The 20,064-nt window shown below is 40.4% G+C and overlaps 1 protein-coding gene across 2 annotated transcripts in view; it reads right to left on the bottom strand.

Annotated features, from left to right (window-relative positions):
• Window positions 1-9,248: 9,248 nt before the first annotated feature.
• The window catches only part of GRIA4 (glutamate ionotropic receptor AMPA type subunit 4), a 240,671-nt gene continuing 229,855 nt past the window's right edge, over window positions 9,249-20,064 (bottom strand). Inside the window, exons 14-16 of one of the 2 annotated variants that reach the window (XM_055703131.1) lie at window positions 19,352-19,466; window positions 16,962-17,096; window positions 9,249-10,374 (exon numbers count right to left, since the gene is read on the bottom strand). In XM_055703131.1, coding sequence (XP_055559106.1) covers window positions 10,210-10,374; window positions 16,962-17,096; window positions 19,352-19,466 — 415 coding nt within the window. In that variant the 3' untranslated portion in view covers window positions 9,249-10,209. The remainder of the gene's footprint in view (window positions 10,375-16,961; window positions 17,097-19,351; window positions 19,467-20,064) is intronic. The other variant, XM_055703130.1, reaches the window with a different exon arrangement.

Here is a 20,064-nt window from a genome sequence, read left to right as displayed (position 1 = left end):
GTAGATTTAGTCAGAGGGAAGTTAGGATATTTGGCATTTTATACGGAGAAATTTTATATATACAAATCTTCATCTGTCTTTTTTCTTCAAAGCCAAGCTCATAAATGAAACAACTGTTCCCAAACCACCACTGCAATGTCACTCGCTTCCATGAAGTCATCACATCAGTTCTGTCACTGTAACAACCTAACATTGTCTGTTGCTAATGTTACAAAAACGTTGCATTGTCGTCATTTTGAAAATAACTCTGAAGTGATGACTTTAAATGCAGCCTTTTGGCAATACATTTTGCAGGAAATCACCATTTTAACAGGAGAACTTTTGAAAATGAATCAGCTGTATTAAATATTAATGGCACTGCATCGTGTAATTAGTCAAAAGGAAATAATACTTCTCGCTATTAGAACATGCTCTTTCCCTCCTTTTTCCCTTATTCTTTTCTATACAGTATGAACTGCTGAAAAGTTTTCTATGAAGCTAACATACTGGATAAATAGTATAGAAAAAATTGAATGCCATTTAAGATGGACAAGTGTGAAACTGTATACATAAGTAGGAGTAATCTACTACAGAAATGCAGAATGAAGTGAGTGGCTCGGCAGCTTTAGTGGAAAAAATCAGGAAGAAAATGCACCGACATCCTCATCCTCCTGCAAATACAATAAATGTCAGATTTAGGATTATTGTCTGCAATGCACATGAAGGAATCCTTGTGCTTTAATTGTGACCACTCATCAGGCCTGAGTTGGAGGCAACTTTAAATACGGGACTTTACGATGGATGCAGTTCAGTTGGGAGGAGCCCTGGCAACAACAGCATAACCAGTCTGATATTTAGAAGTTAGTCTGAGTTAGCTGTCTTTAGCTGTCTTGGAGGACTGGAGATACTATAGTGCCTCAAAAGAGTGGGCTGGGTGGTGACAAGTTCCTAACCTTCATCAGGGGTTTATCAAGGTGCCTCAGCAAAAAGAACAGTGGAAGAAACCCCAGTGGGTGGGAGAAAGCCCTGGGGTTTTGTGTAGGTGAGCAAAGGTGGAAAAACTCAGGGTAGGGAAGGAAATTCACGACCAAGAGCTGAGCTGAAATTTGATGGAGGCAGTTCTTGTAGGAAAATGACAGAGACCAGAGCAGCTGTGAGACTTGAAATAAGGAGAGCTGAGAGGGTGTGCGGGACAGCAGGAGAGCTGCGAGGAGGAAAGGCAGCCAGAGTGACCAGTAGAGCAGGTCCACAACTTGCTCATTCCAATTTTCATTTTCATCAGTCCCTTCCCTCCTCACTAGCTATAGCCTACAGATACATGGCAAGGCAGGACTCTAGTCTAGAATCTCACAGACAGGGAAAAGGGATGAGGTGGCCCAGCAGGGAGGGAGGAGGAGAAAGAATGGGGCCAGAAGCAGGAGCCAGAGCAAAGCACCAGAAAAAAGGGCTTTCTGCTCTGGTTTACTGATCCACAAGTGGCCAGATGAACACCGCACCAAGTGACTTGTGTGTCGCTTGTGAATTGTGACCATTACTGACACTTGTAAGAAGATGAGACAGTATGACTCTGGTTTGAGTGGGCTTCGCTTTCACTATGCTGATGGAAAAAACCCTTTGTTGCCTTTTGGGAATGTCAAATCTCCAGAGTCCTGCTTTCCAGTTGACCACAAATTGCTTGGGCTGTACTACCACACACAGTCCCAAAGAGCACCAGGGAATGACACGATGATAATAAGCTCATTTCCTTTTTGGGCCAGTACTCCTGTGATTTATCTGTAGAAACACGCCACAGAATATGCCAAAAGTAGAAGGAAAGGTTAATGGTTGTCAGTTTTTTTCCCCAGGTTAATTTCATGTCACAGTGACTCCTGGTTTTCAGTTCCTAACAGGGAATGTGATAATCAGGTGGTCAGGTCTGAAGGGATGGGAAAGTAGATGAGCATCACAACACTCTCCAAACTAGCCAGCTGCAACAAGGTCTTTTACCATCTCGTACCAACATACTCTTCATGCCAGTCCCTCTGCTGCCTTCTCCTAGCCTCAACTCCTCCAGGGCTCGAGCTTGCTCACTCACTTGTTCTCTGCTTCTTCCTCCTCTCTCTTCCTCAGCTGCTCTCCCTTCATTGGCTCTCAACCTCTTAACAGAACCAGCCACAGCTGCACCTTATCTACATCGGCCAACCCACCGCCCCTGAAGCCAGCCCATAGTTGTATATTATCAAAGTTAATTAACCCAGCTTCATTCTTCTACAAATGAGCATGACAGACCAAATCCCATCAGCTCTACATGCTAATGGCTCAGACATCTTACAGCTTTCTTTCAAGCTTTGCATATCCCCCCGGACCAAATAAAAGGGGAGGAGAAGGAAGCAGCAGCATTTCCACATCAGCTGCTATCTTTTCAGCACCGAGAAAGAAACCTGTCTGAAAGTAGTGACCTTGACTGCACCCTTTCTTCTGAGCCTGATTCTGTTTGATGTGGAGTAAGAGGAGACAGGCTAGATAGTGCCCTGTTTAAGAAAGAAAACTCCCCTTCTGTTCAGGAACTCTGCAGGAATTTCAGACTCAATTGCATCATGCTTGCTACTTCAAAGCCTTCAGCAACTGATCACACACTTGGAAAATATCAAACTTAACTTAATCTGACATGGTTATTTGTGTAACTCAACCTGTCTGACAGCCTCCTTCCTAAGGGTTGCTACAGTTCCCTTGTACTCTGGAACGTCTCTAGAGAAACATCAGGCATTCCTTCTTAACATTAGTCAGTGATAATTGCTTGTTTTCAAAGGGATTTTTGTACATTTTTGTTGGGAGTGGTATAATTCAGGGTTTTGTACAGTGACTTTGTTTTATGGCTTTGTATTAGAGTTAAAGTATTCCCTATATTAAGAAGTGAACTCTTATATCTAGTCTCCATATAAATGATCTAATTGTCATGTATTTTCAGTTTGTTTTTTACCCTCTTGCATCTGGCCCATGGAATTGTTCCAGTGATGTGGATCAAAACTAGCCTGCCGCTAGCTGGGGTTTCTTCTGTAGACATTCCACTTAATGTATGAGCCATAGGAGATACAGGTTAAAGTTCCTGCTGTAATGAAAATGTACCTGGGTAAATGCAGAGAGAGTTGCTTTGTACATTTAGAGGCCCTCAAGATGGCTGTACTGACCAGCTGTCAGCCCTCTGATCCAAAGCATCATGCCTGAGGCGTGGCAGAGAGGACACATTTATCATCAGGCCCCAACAGGGAGATGTGTTCCCACCTACTCTCACCTCTCCTTTGAGAATTCAGATTTCAAGGCATCCAGCTGCTACTGTAACAAGGGTTCTCACCAGCTCACTAGTGTCTGATATGAATTAAATGGTATTTTTAATTAAACATCTATCCACCTGTCGCAGCACTCTCCAGACTATCAAGCTGCAACAAGGCCTTTCACCACCTCATACCAGCATACTCTTCATACAGTCCCTCTGCTGCCTTCTCCTCATCCCACCTCATCCAGGGTGTGTATTCTGTCTCTCTTGCTTCTTCCTGGGCTGCTCTCCCTTCATTAGCTCTCAGCCCCTTAACAGAACCAGCCACAGCTGCACCCTATCTACATTGGCCAACCCACCACCCCTGAAGCCAGCCCACAGCTGTATATTATTGATGATAATTAAGCTAGCTTCTTTCTACTACACCCACCAACATAATTTTTTGGAGTTGAGGGAAAGCAGTCATCTCTAGGGGCTGGTGGTATCTAAGTAGCAACTATGAGAACAGCAGGGAGTCCAAAGTAGTGTATTTACACATAGAGTGGCAAATAAACAATCTCCAGGCATCAGATACTGTGAACATTAAGATCATAAACATACAGTTTGGAGGTGGTGGTAGCAACTCTGTGCTTGTCTCCCTATCTCATTGATATTGTGATCAGAGCTAGTCTCGCTCTATTTTACAGTGTGGCAGCTGGACTTGGGTCACCATGAGTAGGAGTCATGTGGCCAAGTGTAGGCATCTGTAGTGTAAATGTCAACATTTGTATTAGTCACCCTTTGTTGTGTTCGCCAACAAAACTCAGAAAAGATTGGTAGGGCATGACTATCTCACCCACCAGCTGTCATCTAAAATCAGTCAGATATACTACATCCTACAAGTTCCTAGATAGTTACATTGGAGATGTTTAAAGTCAGTGTCTGACTTTACACCCCAAATACCAGCAGGTGTTCTCAGAATGCCATTGAATTTTCTATAGGTTTTCCAGCAGTTATTTCTTAATCTTTGTGATGGAACTTTTAACAGATGAATTTTTTAACGAACATTGATTCTGTCATTTAGCCAAAAAAGCAATTTTTTTTCTTGTATTTGTTCTAGAATCAAGTCTCAGAAAAATTCTAGCAATTGATGGTATTGCAGGTAACCAGAATATAACAGTGTTCCTTTTAAAATACAGGCAAAATGTTAATTTTTGCAGTCTTGCGGTCTGCTCACCAGAGCTTGGAAAGTCTCCACATACCTTGCTTGGCATGGTGGAGGAAGGGCAGGCACCACCTCTGTTACATTGCTACGGACTTGCTGACTACTGTCATGTGCAAAAAGACTCTTTTAATGGAGGTACTGGTTTTAAACCGCTACAGTCTTGTGTCTTCCAACTTCTCTGAAACTTCAACACAATTAGACAAAAACAGATTTAAAAAATCTCATCAGATCTTCCCATCTGCATTAGTGGTTGTATTCTTACATCAATTTTGCATTAATTTCAACAATTAGTATCAGGTGTAAAGCTTGGTAGAACCAGGGCCTTACTACTGGAATCCTTACATGAATAGCTAAAATATACAATAACTTGAAAAGTCATACAATTTTTTTCAAAGTCTTGAGAAAAATATATAATTCATCTTAAAGCGCTTTAAAGTCCACTTCAACCATTTAGCCTTGCTGAAGATCTTTAGACCTATTAGATATATTGCTTTAAAAAGACATTCAGGGTATGGCCTTTATAACTCTTTAATGTTAGGTGCTAATGGAAGAAGATGGATTGGTGCGCTAGGAGTGTGAATTCTCATTTTAGCCATAAGGAAAGGCTGACAGCAGTGCACACTCCTCTGAAGTGTGATGACAGCATGCCTTAGTCTCATCTAACAGATCCATCCAGATTCTGAGCTCAGTTACAAATAATAATACACATTTGCATTTAAGTAGGCAGGTTGGAATATGTGTTGCTACATTTGAATTGACTATCGATGCAGAGCAAAAAAAAATGTTAGGAAAATTTTGAATTTGGGAAAATATAGAGGGTGGTCAGAAGTTGGAAGAGGTTGCTCAGAGAAGTTACACAATCTCAACACCAAGGATAATAAAATTTTTATAGTACTAACCCTGAGAAGCCCTTGAAGTTAGATCTAACTTCAAGGCTATATTTCATTTAAATGGAAGTTTGAAGCAGATGACCTCCAGAGGTCCCTTCCAATCTAAATTATTCTATGATTCTTATTTACTAGTTTCAGCTTGCCTGACTTTACATTTGATGCAATTGTTATGAAATCAATAAGTTATTTGGAATCTGTGACACTCCTCTCATTTAGAAAAGGAAGTGACTCTAAATTTCTATTTATAATTCATCTGGTGACTTCTTACCTTTAGACTTCCCAGCTGAAGTTTAACTGGCTTTTGCATACAAATTACACGCTTTGTTGTAACAGTGTTAATTAATCCATGTCTACAACAAAACTCTGCAGCTCCTTGCAGGCTGCCCTTTTCTTGCTTTTGGAGTTAGTGTAGTAGGTACATTCTCCCAGTCGAGAGCTTTAGGAGTTCCCTTCTGATGTAATTACCTAGTCGTGGATGGTCTGCTTACACTTTGAGAAGGCAGAAAAACAATGGAGTTTCTGTATCAAATGAAAGAATACTTGCTCTTCATTCTGACATTCTACCCAGTACAGAATTACTAAGGAACAGAGGTGAACAGATGCTCCTCTCTTCCTTCACCATACAATGATTACAACCAGTTGTATAAAGTTGTACTCCTTTCCCAGGGCTCTGTTTTCAATTGCACTGAGGCAAATTCAATGCAGAACATGTACATTCAGCTCCCAGAATAGTGTAGGTGAAATTCAGCAGTAACAAGAGTTGTGTAAGACTAATTTTGCATGTGAGGTCCTCAGACAACCCAGCAAGTCTGTACTGATTTTGAATTTAATAGGTGTTTAATAGAATACACCACTGCGTGTGGGAGGTCTGAATGTGTAGAACAAAAATCAACTAATATAACAGTGAATTTCAAAGCAACCTGGTTCTACAGTATGATTCACACCAGCTCAGAGGACACTTATTTGCAGATAAGTCTAATATTGTTGTAAGTATTAATGTTAATAAATTACATCAAAGCTGAAATTATTTTAGAGGCAGATATATATCGTTCAGTTCATCATTAAGATAGATAAATGTAGATTTCTATAGGAAAATTATGTGTCTAAGTTCTTTTCATATTCCATGGAGATCTAGTCAACGGAGGCTTGAAAACAGCTGAACAGATTGTAGGACACAATTCAGTTAGTCTCCACAGGTACATGGTACCATTTGAGGTGCCTTAGGCCATTTGAGACATCAGCACAGGGATGTTAGATCTGACCCAGGATCTACAGGATATGCATGCTTTTCTGGACTTGTAGAAGACCATGTGGGGTAATCAAAGGCATCCCAAGTGACCCCAGACTAGATTAATGCAGAAGATATGAGTCTTCAGTTGATCAGAATCACTTTTTTGATCACCCTCAATTTATTTGCCTACATCCTGTGCTCTTTCTGATTCTCTGTGGTGGTCGAGATACCTTTGGGATTGGCAGATATGGCTCACAATTGATGGGACACTTTCTGGACCATTAGCTGCAGGCCAGGCAGCATGGCTTGAGGCATCTCATGTGAAGGAAAATGGTCAGGTTCTGTTGCCTGTATTCTTTTTGAGGGCAAAATCTTGGAAAGATGTGGATGATATTTGAGTAAATGCTTCAATACTAACAGATCCTTTTAATTAATAGCCTCCTTTGCTTATTTTTTCTCCCTTTGAGCCAGTTATCACCATCAAGCTGCTAGATGGATGTGGCCAAAGAAGGAGCAAGGCAGGAGGATGGAAGAGAGTTGCAACCACTGTGCTGGGTGGGTGGGACACAGCCCAGCAGTTGCCAGGAGCTGCTCTGCTGCTTCTCAGAGCCTTGGACCCTCATACCCATGGGAATGGAGACTACGGCATTCCTGAACCTGACCTGAGTAAGGGAGTTCCTCGTTTTGGACATATTTCCTACACATGGGAGAAGGGTGACTTCTGGCACTGATCTTCAAAAGGTTGGGGGAAAGATGCAGAGAGGAGTGAGAAATTAGTGTTTCAGGAGAAGGGGGAAAAGCAAAAGAAAAGATGTCTGAAAGGCAGCTAAGATAGATACGTGAAGATGGTCATAGCAGTCATGCAACGGTTACCCCCTTAAGAGTAAGACAACAGAGCAAGCTACTGTGGAGACAGCAGATTGATACCCTGAGATTGCTTTGCCAGCCACCTGAATTCTAGTCTCTGCTGTAGCATTTTCCCATCTTTTTTTTTTTGTTTTTTTTAAATGTAATTTATATCTGTGGTATTTTATGACAGGCATCAGCAAAGTCACAGTCTCCTTTTCACCTCATCTGACCAAGTTTTCTTTGAGCAAAGCATTCCCTTGCCAAGGACAAGGCTTGGAAAGGGCAATAGGATGTGGTGATGCCCTGCTGTGGCTGTTAGCTGTGTGCCCTTGGTGGCCCATGCCACTCCATGGCCATACTGCCCAGTGGTACACTGCTCATGCTGCTCGATTGTGAATCCTCTCAGTGGGGATCCTAGGTAGTTACTGACACCAGACAAGACATCTCAAAGGACTTAGGGGTCTCGTTGCCAAGTGGAAACATAACTTGGGTGATTAAGAATGAGCTCCATGGAGTGACATTCCTAACTGCAGTGATGGGCTGTTTACTGAAGGTGAAAAGTAAATGTAATGCATTAAAGAGACAGGGAGCATGTAAGAGGAGTAACACTGGAAGACAGTAAAATATCCCAGAACAGCACCGGCACTGCTCACAGTCCTGAATGAAGAAAGGATGAAGACAAGCGCCTGGCAAAACAAACATACAAATTGGAACAAAATAGACAGCATCCTTCACACTCAGTCTCCCAATCTGTTTAGCCTCTAATATGTTACTTTACAAAATATCAAGACATTTTTTTTTTCCAAAAGAACCCAACAATTCATAAGTTGCTTTTTAAATTCAGCTGTAAAAAGAAGTCTGAGAGGGAGCTCTCAGCTTTACTCAGACAGGAGAAAACTCAGACAACTCACCATTCTCACCACAGAAACACAAACAGTTCACAGTAACTAGTGAATGAGCTAAACATGCCAGTAAAACAGCGATATAAAGTAAGTTTAGGCACAGTGATTCATGGTAGTGTTATGTCTCTTTTTCTCTGTGACCCCTGCATACTTTGTTGTCATTGTGCCTTAAGGGTTAGCATCACCTTATTTTCACCTCTGCCTGCGCTGTCAAGCTCTGTATGAGAACTGGTTACCCTCAGCCTGGATTACAGTCAGTGGAAAGATATAGGCTCTTGCGGCTGTGATTCAGCAGTTTGGTGTTTTAATGTCTAATTTAAGATGAAGTCATTCCCTCCAGTAGCTATAAAAGGTGTCCAGAGTATCTGAAGTAAGAAATTAGTATCTATATTGTTGATACCTCGACTGATGCTAACACCTGCTTTGCTACTTCATAGATTTCTGTATCACATAGGATGAGTATCAACTCAGTAGTGCGTTTTGTTGCCCTTTGCTGCAGTTGTTGAGGGCTGGTCATTGTTGGCTTTTGTCATTGTTGGTCCTTGTTTGGCTTTTATTCAAATGGTGTGCCAACTGAGGTTGCTGGGTACCAAGCATGCTGGAGCTATCGCATCAATCTGGAAGACTGTCATTTGTGCTTTCCTGCTCCCTGGTATCTCCTCCCTTGACGTAACCAGAGAACAAACCCTATCACTAACTGGTTCCCTAAACCTGCCAGAAAGGATTTTAGTGACTAGTACTAAAATACCTAGTGAATAGTCATGACAATACTTTGACAGTTTTGAGTCCCTCCTCTCTAAGGACTTAAAAGCACTTCACAATTGTGCATGGACTCAGACTCTCCAACAAGGTTGTGTGTCCTGTGGTACAAAATGAACCACCTGGTTCTATTTTCCAGATGACAATCCTAATGATCAGAAAACAACTCAAGCTCTGTCAATATTATAAGAACGTTTGTTGTTTTATTCTTTTTGGTGGGTACAAAAACCACAGTTTCTTACACAGAACAAGATTATAAATAATATCTGTAACATGAGTGACCCGTAGTCTCTTTTGATTCTACACTGCAGACTGATGATGTACTCTAAACATTTTATCATTTTGTTTCTTGTATTAGACAGATGCAAATCTGTGGAACACGGAATGATGGAACAGAATGAAGGTAACAGCAAACAAGAGGATGACCAACAACTTTTATAAAAAAAAAAGTCTCTGAATTTTATTACAGTGATGGCATTTTATATCAATTATTGCAATGAATTGTTCCCTAAGATGGTTAGAAAAAAGAATTGTGTTGTCCTCTACCGAATTTACATCAGTTAAAAAGCAAGCATGTTTCAATATTCCTCTTTTTTTCAAAGAAAATGTAAATAATTTCTTTATTTTTTCACAGGATTTACATATTTATTATTTTCTTATCACAGTTTAGTGATTCATTTCTACAGCTGAACAGCTGAATATTCTTCCATTTATATATTGATGTTCTGGAGACACAGGTTAGCATGTTCATTGACTTCTATAGCTATTTTTCTCTCTTTGCCAAGACAAAGACCAAAATGTTGTCCTTTCTGAGCATGTTCTTCACAGTTTAATGCGCTAAATTGGCAAGTCTTATTAGTCCACTCAAGTGAAATTTGTTGCTGTTAATACACCCTTCCCAGCCCCCTCCCCCCAACAAAACTAAATTATGAATTTTCCTGATATAAAATCTGAGTTTGGGTTTCCGAGCTGAGCTCATGCACACATTGTTGCTGATGATGTCTGGCGCATTTGGACGTACTTCCCTTTCTCAGCCAAATTATTAGTTCATCAATGACACTCCCATGTCGTTACAGTCTGTGCTGTGTTCCCATCAGTCACCAACACAGTTTGATTAAGGCACTCAATTATTTTTTTGGTTTTTATGGTAGGTCCGATGCAATTACAGCCAATCCTGAACTTTGTCTAATTGCAGTTCCAGTATGCACGGCCTTTGGGCAGTCAGGAGTCAACACGCGTCCGTTTTCTCCCACACTCCCTGTGATGGATAATCTGGCTTTGTTTCTTATGGCTTCAGAAAAGGTAAGCTAGGTTTGGAAAAAAAAAAAAGGAGAAAAGAGGAAAGTGTTACAATGTTTCTGTCCTTCAATAAGCCAGGACACAGAAAACACCAAAATATTAAATTTTAGACATCTGCATTTTTTCATGTTAACATTAAATATAGTAATAGTAATCATCATAAATATAATACATAGCATTTAAGTCTACTAGGGGAAAAAAACCTAGCAATTCTGAGGGTAATTTTCATTACAATAAATCATTATTGATTTAAATATAAAATCCAAATTTGATCAAGATATTATCAGAAGAGGCAATGCCTTCCTCTAAACTGCTTCATTTATATAGCGAAATGAGAATCAAGACCTTTCATGAACCTGAAAGCATTAGCGTATGTGAATAAAGTCATGCACAGGTGTTTATAAGATTAGACCTTCAACTGGGAATGTCGAGATAAAATATAACTACTGGAAATTGTTTATAAATTGCAATAGCTGTACCAGCTATCTTTGTGATAATTCCATGGATCACATCTAAAGAAATTACATCTTTTCACAATGCACATAGTATCAATAAATCTAAGAACTGTCATCAAATCTCTTTTCATATATAAATTTTCCTACAATTAGAAAAGATGGGAACTTTCAAAGGAAATGGGAGTTTATTAAGAGAAGATACAATTTTCTAAAGTTTTCTATATGAGGTCTAAATTTTCCACAAGAAGGTTTAAATTTTTGTTACTTCATATTCTTTATTTTCAGTTAACTCAAGCAAAAAATTTGGATTTGTTAAAAAACCACCATGAGTTATGCCATCAAACTTCAGTCATCCAGAAATCAGTCACCTAATCTAAAAGAGCTCTCTCGTGTCATGATAGAAAAAGCCAAGATGACTAGTTTAGAGTAAACGATTTCCAGAAGACTAAAATTAGGGGAGCTGTCTAAGGTCAACCAATGCAGCAAGGACACCAGGAACAACAGGCACCCAAACTATGCTGTGTTGAAACAGATCTCAAAGATACCGTCTTACAGTATTAATTAGTGGGGAAATCTGACTTCTAGTCAGCAAAAGCTATATTCTATGCAACTAACTCATGTAATTAGTGTGCAGGGATGCAATCTGAAATACCAATTGGAAAAAGAGACAGGAGGGTGGATTCACATAGGAGCAAAGGGATGACAAACATCATAAAATCATTTTATTTGCATTATTACTGATTTCTGCATTTAGAACTTTGTCCCTCTGAGCCCGGTTGCTCCTTCTGAGGTAGCAGTGAAATCCGGAGCTGGTGTTTGATATGCTGAAGTTAATTTTATATATGAGTGTGTGTGTTACAGGGATGAGGGAGATTCCTTAAAACTCCCAAACGTTTCCACTGCTTCTGGGGGCATTTCTATGAAAACACACCAGTCTAACATTGCATCATTATCAGCAGCTCCTTCAAAAAAGAGTCCTCAAAAGTGAAGTTGCTATTGTGGCACAGCCAGAGCTTGGATATAAAAGCAACTTTCCAAACCAGCTACCCTAAAAATCTCAGCCCTGACAAGCAGCCGAATTCAGGGAAAGGGCTTGGCTTACAGAGGGCATTATGTGCCTTAGGCTGAAAATCCTTGGCTTTGGTAATCATCAATTACAATGTCCAAAGTCACCCTCTGAAGAGTTTCCCTGCTACCAGGGTACTTTTTGACAGGGACTGTTCCCAAACATATCTTGACCTAATTCAACAGCTAGATATAAAAAGGGAGGCAGAGGTAATGCGGGAGTGAGGACCTGGGCCCATACAGTACCAAAAACCTCAACTACTCCCCAGCAGCAAATAAAAATCTATACATTTGCAAAGCACAGACACAATGCAATGTGGTGTAGCTCCACATAGTGCATGTCCAGAGTCCCATCGCAAATGGCTGTCAAGGACTGGTAACTGCCTGCAGAAATGCACAGAACATGTTTTGGTCAATGGCAAGAAAAAACAAAGGTGTTTTTGTTTTGGGGAGGGATGAGAGTGCAAACCAGATTAGAATGCAAACTTGCATGGAAAATGGACAACTTACTCCAGATGTGCTAAATTTCCCAGAAAGTCATCATTATGTACCAGCATCTCTCCATCACTTTGATCAGCTATCTGCTCATGGCCACTCAGGTTTTGCCACTGGGAAATCTGAGAGAGGCTCAGATTTATATGGGATATAAAAGTTATGCATTACTGTGTCTTTGTAGCTCAGTCTATATAGCTTTCTGGCCATTGACAACACACTCAGGACAGAAAGACAGTAAAAAGGGATAAAAAAAAAAATCACATGAGAATAACAAACAATTTCTCAGCAGCCTTCCAGAAAATAACAGAAAAAGCTGCGATAAAACAAATCCTCTCTTCTCACGGCAGAGATTAACAACAGCTCAGCAACACACCACAGAAACAACCCAGACAGTGAGCAGCGCCAGGAGGAGCAGGTCAAACTTGTACTTGGGAAGGTGCCATAAGGCCAGGTAACTAGGTACGCTTCTGTGTTACATTTTAAACTACACTATAGGTAACATGCCAGGCTAATACTCTGTGCAGTTAAGAATTTCAGATTTATGGCCTGGCTGCTGAAACAGTTTCAGGAGTGGCTGGGATGAGAGGGAAAAGTCTTGGTATTTACAGTGAATATTACCCAAATTGTGAAAATCTCTGTGTAGTAGTTGTATGTAGTTAATAGTGATAATGTATTTTCAAATTTGTTGTTAGTTTTGATTAAATTAGTTGTGGAATTAATCACATGAAAGCACCAACTGCCCCATTCCTGTTGGGAAATAGGAATTTAGGAAACCGATATCCTTAGTCTATAAAAGGCAAATATCCTAGCCTGTCTGGGTTCTTTTGTTGTTCAGACTCCTCTAGGACCTGGGTCACATGGAAGTGTCTTTGGCACAAATATTTGAGGTGAACCTCTAATGAATTTTTCTACCATCTTGAATATGAAACTGAAGTCAAAATCAGTGCATTGTGCATTTACTGAGCCATCCTGTAGCACGTCACCCTTTTTTGTAATTAATTTTATCATTGTTTTAATTGTTTTTTCTAGTTTTGTAATTAATGTTGTTAATCATAAACAACAGCATGGGATGGGAGAGCAAGAGAAGGCACCTGAACTGGAAGCTGGTTCATGAGCTTCATGGCGCACTGAGAAGGCCATGGGGAGGTGGTGGTGGTGGCTGGCTGTGGGTTTGGGGTGAGGAACTCAGTAGGGCTTTTCCCTAGAGCAGCTGGAGAGAAGACAGTTAAGGTCTGCCCTGTTCTCAGGGCATCAGCTCAACTAATGTGCCAAGGGCTTACAGCCGATACACAAAAATGGAAAACTGCTGCCCAGGGAAAGAGGAAGGATGCTTCCCTCCTTAAAGCAAACCCTTCCCTGCCTTCAGTGGATGCAATAGCCTGTCATCCCTTCTGAATGTCTTTATCCCAGACAGACAGACTAGTCCTTTATCATACAGACTAGTTCTTTATCAAATAGACTAGACCACACATGCAGCCTAGTCCTACATTTTCATTTTCTGCTGCCTTGCAGGCAGGTGAATTTCCCTGAGGCACCTCACCTTTGATTGGATTAAACTAAAATAAAAAACATGGTAATGAGTATTAATTGTCAAAAAGGTTCTTTAAGCTATTTTATATTAGTTTAAAAAATATACTATTTAAACTATTTGATGTTAGCTTAAAAAGTCAGCATGTTGGTTACTCATGCAGGTTAGAACCGCCAAGCATCTTTCCATATTAGCAAGTTTTAGTGTCAACACGATCCCTTTACTCCTTGGATAAATAAACATATCAAAAGTTTTGAAATGCCTAAGACAGGCATATTGCTGCAGAAATACGTGTAACCAGCCTTGTGGGCTCTGTACTGCTGCCAGCTAACAGGCATGAACAGGTGGCATAGTCACCCTGTACAGAGCATGGCACACAGGTAACCCCTTGCTGCCTGTGTGGCCGGGGATGGCCATGTATCACCAGGAGAGGATGACTGGACCTTTGCCATCTTCCACATACAAGCATAAGCATTTTTATAAGAAGTTCACATGCTGAAATTTCTCAGGTAAATATTACGGTAAATAAATAGAATTAGAATTTCAGAAGTCTATAAATATTTGCTTGAAATCCTAGTTACTTCTATGTTTTCCTGAATTTTAAAATGTCTGCACCCTAAAATGTTTTTAAGAGATTATCAGAAGTTTTGACTGACCCAAACATCAATTTTCAATAAAATAAAATGCAATGTGTGCATTTTTTATACCTTTTTTCCTGTAAGAACTCATGCCTGTGTTGCAACAAGTCCCACAAAAATCAAAACTTTAGGGAAACATACTTATGATCTTTCCTTAAAAAACAAAACTCAGCCCTAATTTTTATTCTAAGAAAAGAGGAAGTCTAAAACAAATTCTGCAAGTATAAATCATAGTGTTTGTTGCACTGGAATCACAGAGCTGGGTAGGAGCTCAGGAGATTGTCAAGTCATGCCATGTTTAGCGTACTAAGCCAGTGTGGGTCAGGTCAGTATTTCAATGAATGCTTTGGGTTTTTGTTTGCTTTCTTTAAGACTGTGTCTTGGATGCACTGCATGCTGTACACTTATTAAGGAAAGTTTTCTGGAAATCTTACTTTTATACCAGACTGGGGACACCCTCAGTTGTGGGCACATGACTAAAGAATTTGAAGGAAAAAGATCTCTTCATTTGCATTTTGCACATTTACTTGCACAGGATTATTTCCTTTTAAGACCCTTATTACTGACAGTAGGAAGTGAACTTGGGAGAGCAGTATTAGCATCTGGAAGTCCTGATTCCCAGTTCACAGTAATGAACACTAGCTTGTACCCTTGGAGTCCCCCTGACACCTACTATGCCTCACATTTTCACTAGGGGACAAAGTGCATAACTAAGACTTTTTTTTTTTTTTTTTTTTTTTTGACATGGGAAAATTAGGCAGCTCTGTTACAAATAAAATATATCCAGGGTCATGACTTCTTGTACAACAGGGAACAAAAGAAAACTACACAGTGACAGTATGTTTGGGATAGTTTCCCAGCCAGTGTATGCCAAGCCCCCTCCCTCGCCCCCCGAGAACCCACCTATTCCTTGCAGCGCTCCAGCTATCATGCTCAAACACCATTCTCTGCTCACTCTGTGTTTGCTCTGTACTGTATGGTTCGGTATTGTACCGGCTGTGCCATTAGACTGTAAGCTCCTCGGGACAGGGACCTGTTATGTGTTTGGTACACTTCACCTATTGTACAGCGCCGTGTGCTCCAGCGCTATATAAATAATAAATAAAAAATAATAATTGTATCTCCAGTTGTTTCTTCCAAAACTTTTTCTAGGTGGTGACATAAAAATTATGTTCTTCAGCTCCTTTCCCTAAATTTTTTTTCTTACTTCCACTGTAGGGATGGCTCAGTTATTTCAGGAAAATGTAGCTCAAGCTCTTTGTTAATAGAGGAGACACGTGGCTTGCTATTTGCAAGGGCAAGGGAGCTCTAGGTAGCACAAAAGGGCAGGGTCCTAGCTGCACCTTCACTTACAAAGCAGCCAGTATAGCTTGGGAACTACGTAAAAGTTATATTTGGAAGCTCAGCTTGCTGCCACGTGCCGTTTCCACAGGTCAGATTGTTGATTTGTCTAATGATTAGTTGGCAAGGTACTCACTGCATGGATGAGAAGAAGTACATTAGTAAACTGTCCCTACATGCCTGCTCAGGGGAACTATGCAGGATACAGCTTGGCGACATCAGTGGTTCAGTCTCTGAAATCACTGTGCGAACATTCAAAATACACTAGTCCTGAGCTAGGTAAGGGGGCATGTTTCTGCAAGCTGAGGATGATAATCAAGGTCTGTTCACTGGTTAGTGACTTTTTGTGGTTATTATAGCGGGCAAAGGTTGACCTGAAGCAGGATATTGTGAAAAAAATGCCACACAGCATAAAACACGTATCAAAGGCAGGGTGAAGGAATGGAGTGGGGAGGAGGGAGAGAAGGTAAAACAACATTTAGACTTCTTGTAACAGTGCCTTGTCTTCCGTTACGTTAACTATGGTTCAGTGACGTTGCCTATCCTAAATCTGGATTATAACGAAGTTAGGGCCAACACTGAATGATAAAGGCTTGCAGCAATTTGTCACTAGTAGGGTGCAAACCTTTAGGAAAATAGAATGGCCAATCAAGTAATTAAACACTGGCCCTCTGAATATGTGTTTTATGATTTCAAACAGTTGTCATCTCCCAAATGATTCGACAACATTGAGTAGTTAAAAATGTATTTTTATGTTAAAAATTCCTTGCAATGCAGATGTCTATTAGCAACATAGAATAGTATACTGTACATCTGCAGCCAAAAAAACTGAACCACTTTGCAGTGAAGTTTTCCAAAATATAAAGCTCTGTTCAGAAGCAAGCACCACTAGACAGACATGTCACAACACTGCGTTACAAGATGCATCACCCACTCACTGTAGTAGGCCCTAAGTCCTACCCCTAAATTTTAATACTTTCGGTTCCATATACGTTGTAACCTTCTCTATAAGTTGCTAAATTCTGGGTATTCTGCGAGGAAGTTGGGTTAAAAGTCTGTGCACTCTTTGCCACCTTCATTCGTTTCGCCTCTGCCCTGGACTTGTAACAGAACTCTATCAAAGCCACCAGCATTGCCAAGCCCAAGCCTCCAACCAGAATGTAGAAGACTCCAGCAACGTTGCTGAGACTCAAGGCACTCGTCTTGTCCTGGGGAAACAGAAGCGACACAGTTAACCCTGGAAAAGAGACCCCCAGGAGCACAAGCTACACATTCAAACATTGAAAATAGAAATAAATAACGATGTTTAGCTGAAATTAAATGACAGTTGTTTACATACTTCTCACAACATTTGACCTATCTGGATCTATAAAGTAATTTTTAAGTACCTAGTTTACCTGGTTGGCATATAAAATATTAGAAGTACATTGCCAACATATCAGGTTGTCACTGCTTGCTTACTGCAAAGCATTACTTCCACTAAGTGGAGAATTAAACAATGACATGTCTAGCTCTCTTTAGGGGACATTTGAGCACTGATCTGAAACTGCATTTACGTAAAGGTCTTTAAAAACTTTGGAATCCAGAAACCCATTTATATCAGACAAGACTCTGCTTGATCTTTCTTACAGAAACAGTAATTGTACTTGTGGTAGGCGTTGCTGTTAATTTAAAAGATCCAGACTGAGTTTCTGATACTTAAATGACAGGTGAACATAACATGTGAGGCTTAAGTTATTTCTTTGAAGAAACACTTCCCTTGAAAGTGCACGCTACACCATACACATAGTGATATATTTGCCTCTTACCTATTACTGTATTTTGTTTCTATTTTATTATAGATACAGTTCTTGAACATGCCCATGGACTACTAAGGCTCAGTAACAGTATATTTTAAAATAGCAATTTATGATATCTTACACATTATTTGTAATTTAGACAACAGTGAGACCTTTCTTTACAAACTATTAAAAATACATAATTTTATAAATGATGACCTTCTTGGACATATTGTAGTAAATAACTATTCTATGTTTCTCTGTACTTCACTGCTTAGTTATGAATCATAATTTTTTATTTGAAATCAATGTGCATTTTTAGCACAGTTTTCAAGGAACTCTCTCAGAATTGACTTCCATATACTATACCGTACGCCTTAAGATACTTATAAAGCTTTATTCTTATGCAGGCTATATAATCTTTACCTATGGTAAAGAGCATACTTAACTTTTGATTGTAATCTCTATGAAATTTTAACTTACAAAGAATGCAAAATAATTGGATGTTTAATTTAAAGAGGCACTATTTATTGTGTAATCAGTACATTAGCACAGTGTCAATTCCCACAGACATATAGAGGTTTCTGGGGCTTACAGTTGAGCTCTGCTTTGCTTGTCTCTTTATTGCTGGCTAAGAGGACTCTGAATATCTTGGAGGGGACTGTGTTCCTCTAGTGGCAATTGCTAACAGGGTGCTTGCAAACAAGGAGGAGGCAGGGCTGAGAAAGACCTGACCTAACGTACATGGTGGGTTGAGGCTTTCTCAGCTGTCATTTATAGGAAATTTGCCATCCCCTTAACTGGTTTTCACTCCTTACTCCAAAGCACTTGCCAGAAAAAGCAAAATGTGTTGGCAGTTTGCTTCCTGGGCTAATTTTACCCGCTGTCCATCAGGCTAACTCTCAGGGCACGCAGGCAGTCACTGCCCATCACGCTTTCCTTTCAGCTGTGCACAGCACGGGCTGGCACTGAGACAGGCACTGTGAAGAAATTTAAGACTTCCCAAATACAGGGCTGGCACTGACCGTGGCGCTTCCCAGCCATCAGAAAACACCTGCTCCTGTGTTTGTCCACAAACAGAGAGAAATAGAGAAGGCTCCACTCCCTGGAGCCGTCAGGATTGCTGTTTGGGAATGGACTAGGGTAAACACTGGAAGCTGTAGAAAGCTATTAATTATCAAAGCCTCTCACTTCAAAGCTCAAGTTAAATCTTCCTTGGCTTCTCAAGGAGCCAGGGACCTTCCCAAAGGCAGCCAGGCACAGCCACCCTGGGCAGCGACGAGGCAAACCTTCCCGCTAGTGTTTCAGAAAACTGCGGAGCGAGCCAGCTCCAAAAGGAGAAGGCGTGAAGGGGCATTTCCTAAGCAGTGAGTGGGAAAGTCCACCCACCCCCAGGCAGGAAGGAAACGACTAACCCAAGCTGTCTCCCTCAAACCCCCAAAATTGCCTTGTGACTCCTCAACGGATGCCCTAAGTATGTAGGACGACGTTTGGTGATTTACATCACTGAAGACTTTAAAAAGCAATAGTGCTTCTTTAAATTAAAGTGTGACTTCCATCAATATGGGGCAAAGCTGATTTGTTCTTTGTCTACAGCTGCTTATTTTATTTCTAAGTCATTTTGTTTATTACTTCCTTTACTGCTTTGTGAACACGATAGTAGGTCCCGAACTGCAGCGACTGACCTTACTTCCAGAGTCCTTGGGTCCACATTCACCTTTATCGTACCACCATTTGTTTTTCAGCTTGTCTAAGACGCCTGCCTCACTGAGTTTCAAAACGGCAAGGTTTACAGGAGTTCTTCACGTGGAAAATAACATAAATAACATTATATATGTTATTTTATGTTATTCAAGTAAAACTACATAGAATCGCATTGCAAAGTGACAGAGCAGAGGCCACAGTGGGTGCTATGTCATGTACTGTTGGCCCAGGTTTAGAGACAGACATATGACCGGGACCTGCTCCATCGCTTTAGGTAACAGGCACATACTGCTGGGGAAGATTTGTAAATAAATAGTATGCAATTACTGTGAACCCAAAACTATTGGCTTAGGCATATTAAACAACATACCCTTCAGAGACATATATAATACAGCTGGATATATGACTTAAGAAACATATTCATTTGTGTTCCTTGCTTTCAATTTAGTTTTAATTTGTATGCATAGAAACCAATGACTTGGCTATAGCTATTTCATTTACTGCCCTCAAAATTATTCTGGCAAGAAAAAGGAGATGCTTTGTGCAGTTTGTTGCCCATAACCACTTGGCACAGACTTGTAATCAGGAGGTCTGCATGTAGAGAACTTCGGGGGAGAACTGCAATGCCCTTATCCTCAGCTAAGAAGAATGTGACAGTCAATCTTTCATTTTCATTTCCTGTTTAACATTATTT

This window comes from Falco cherrug, chromosome 2 (assembly GCF_023634085.1).
Source record: "Falco cherrug isolate bFalChe1 chromosome 2, bFalChe1.pri, whole genome shotgun sequence".
NCBI classification, from domain to species: Eukaryota; Metazoa; Chordata; class Aves; order Falconiformes; family Falconidae; genus Falco; species Falco cherrug.
The sequence above is the reverse complement of the archived record's forward strand: the minus strand, read 5'-3'. Positions and strand labels throughout refer to the sequence as shown.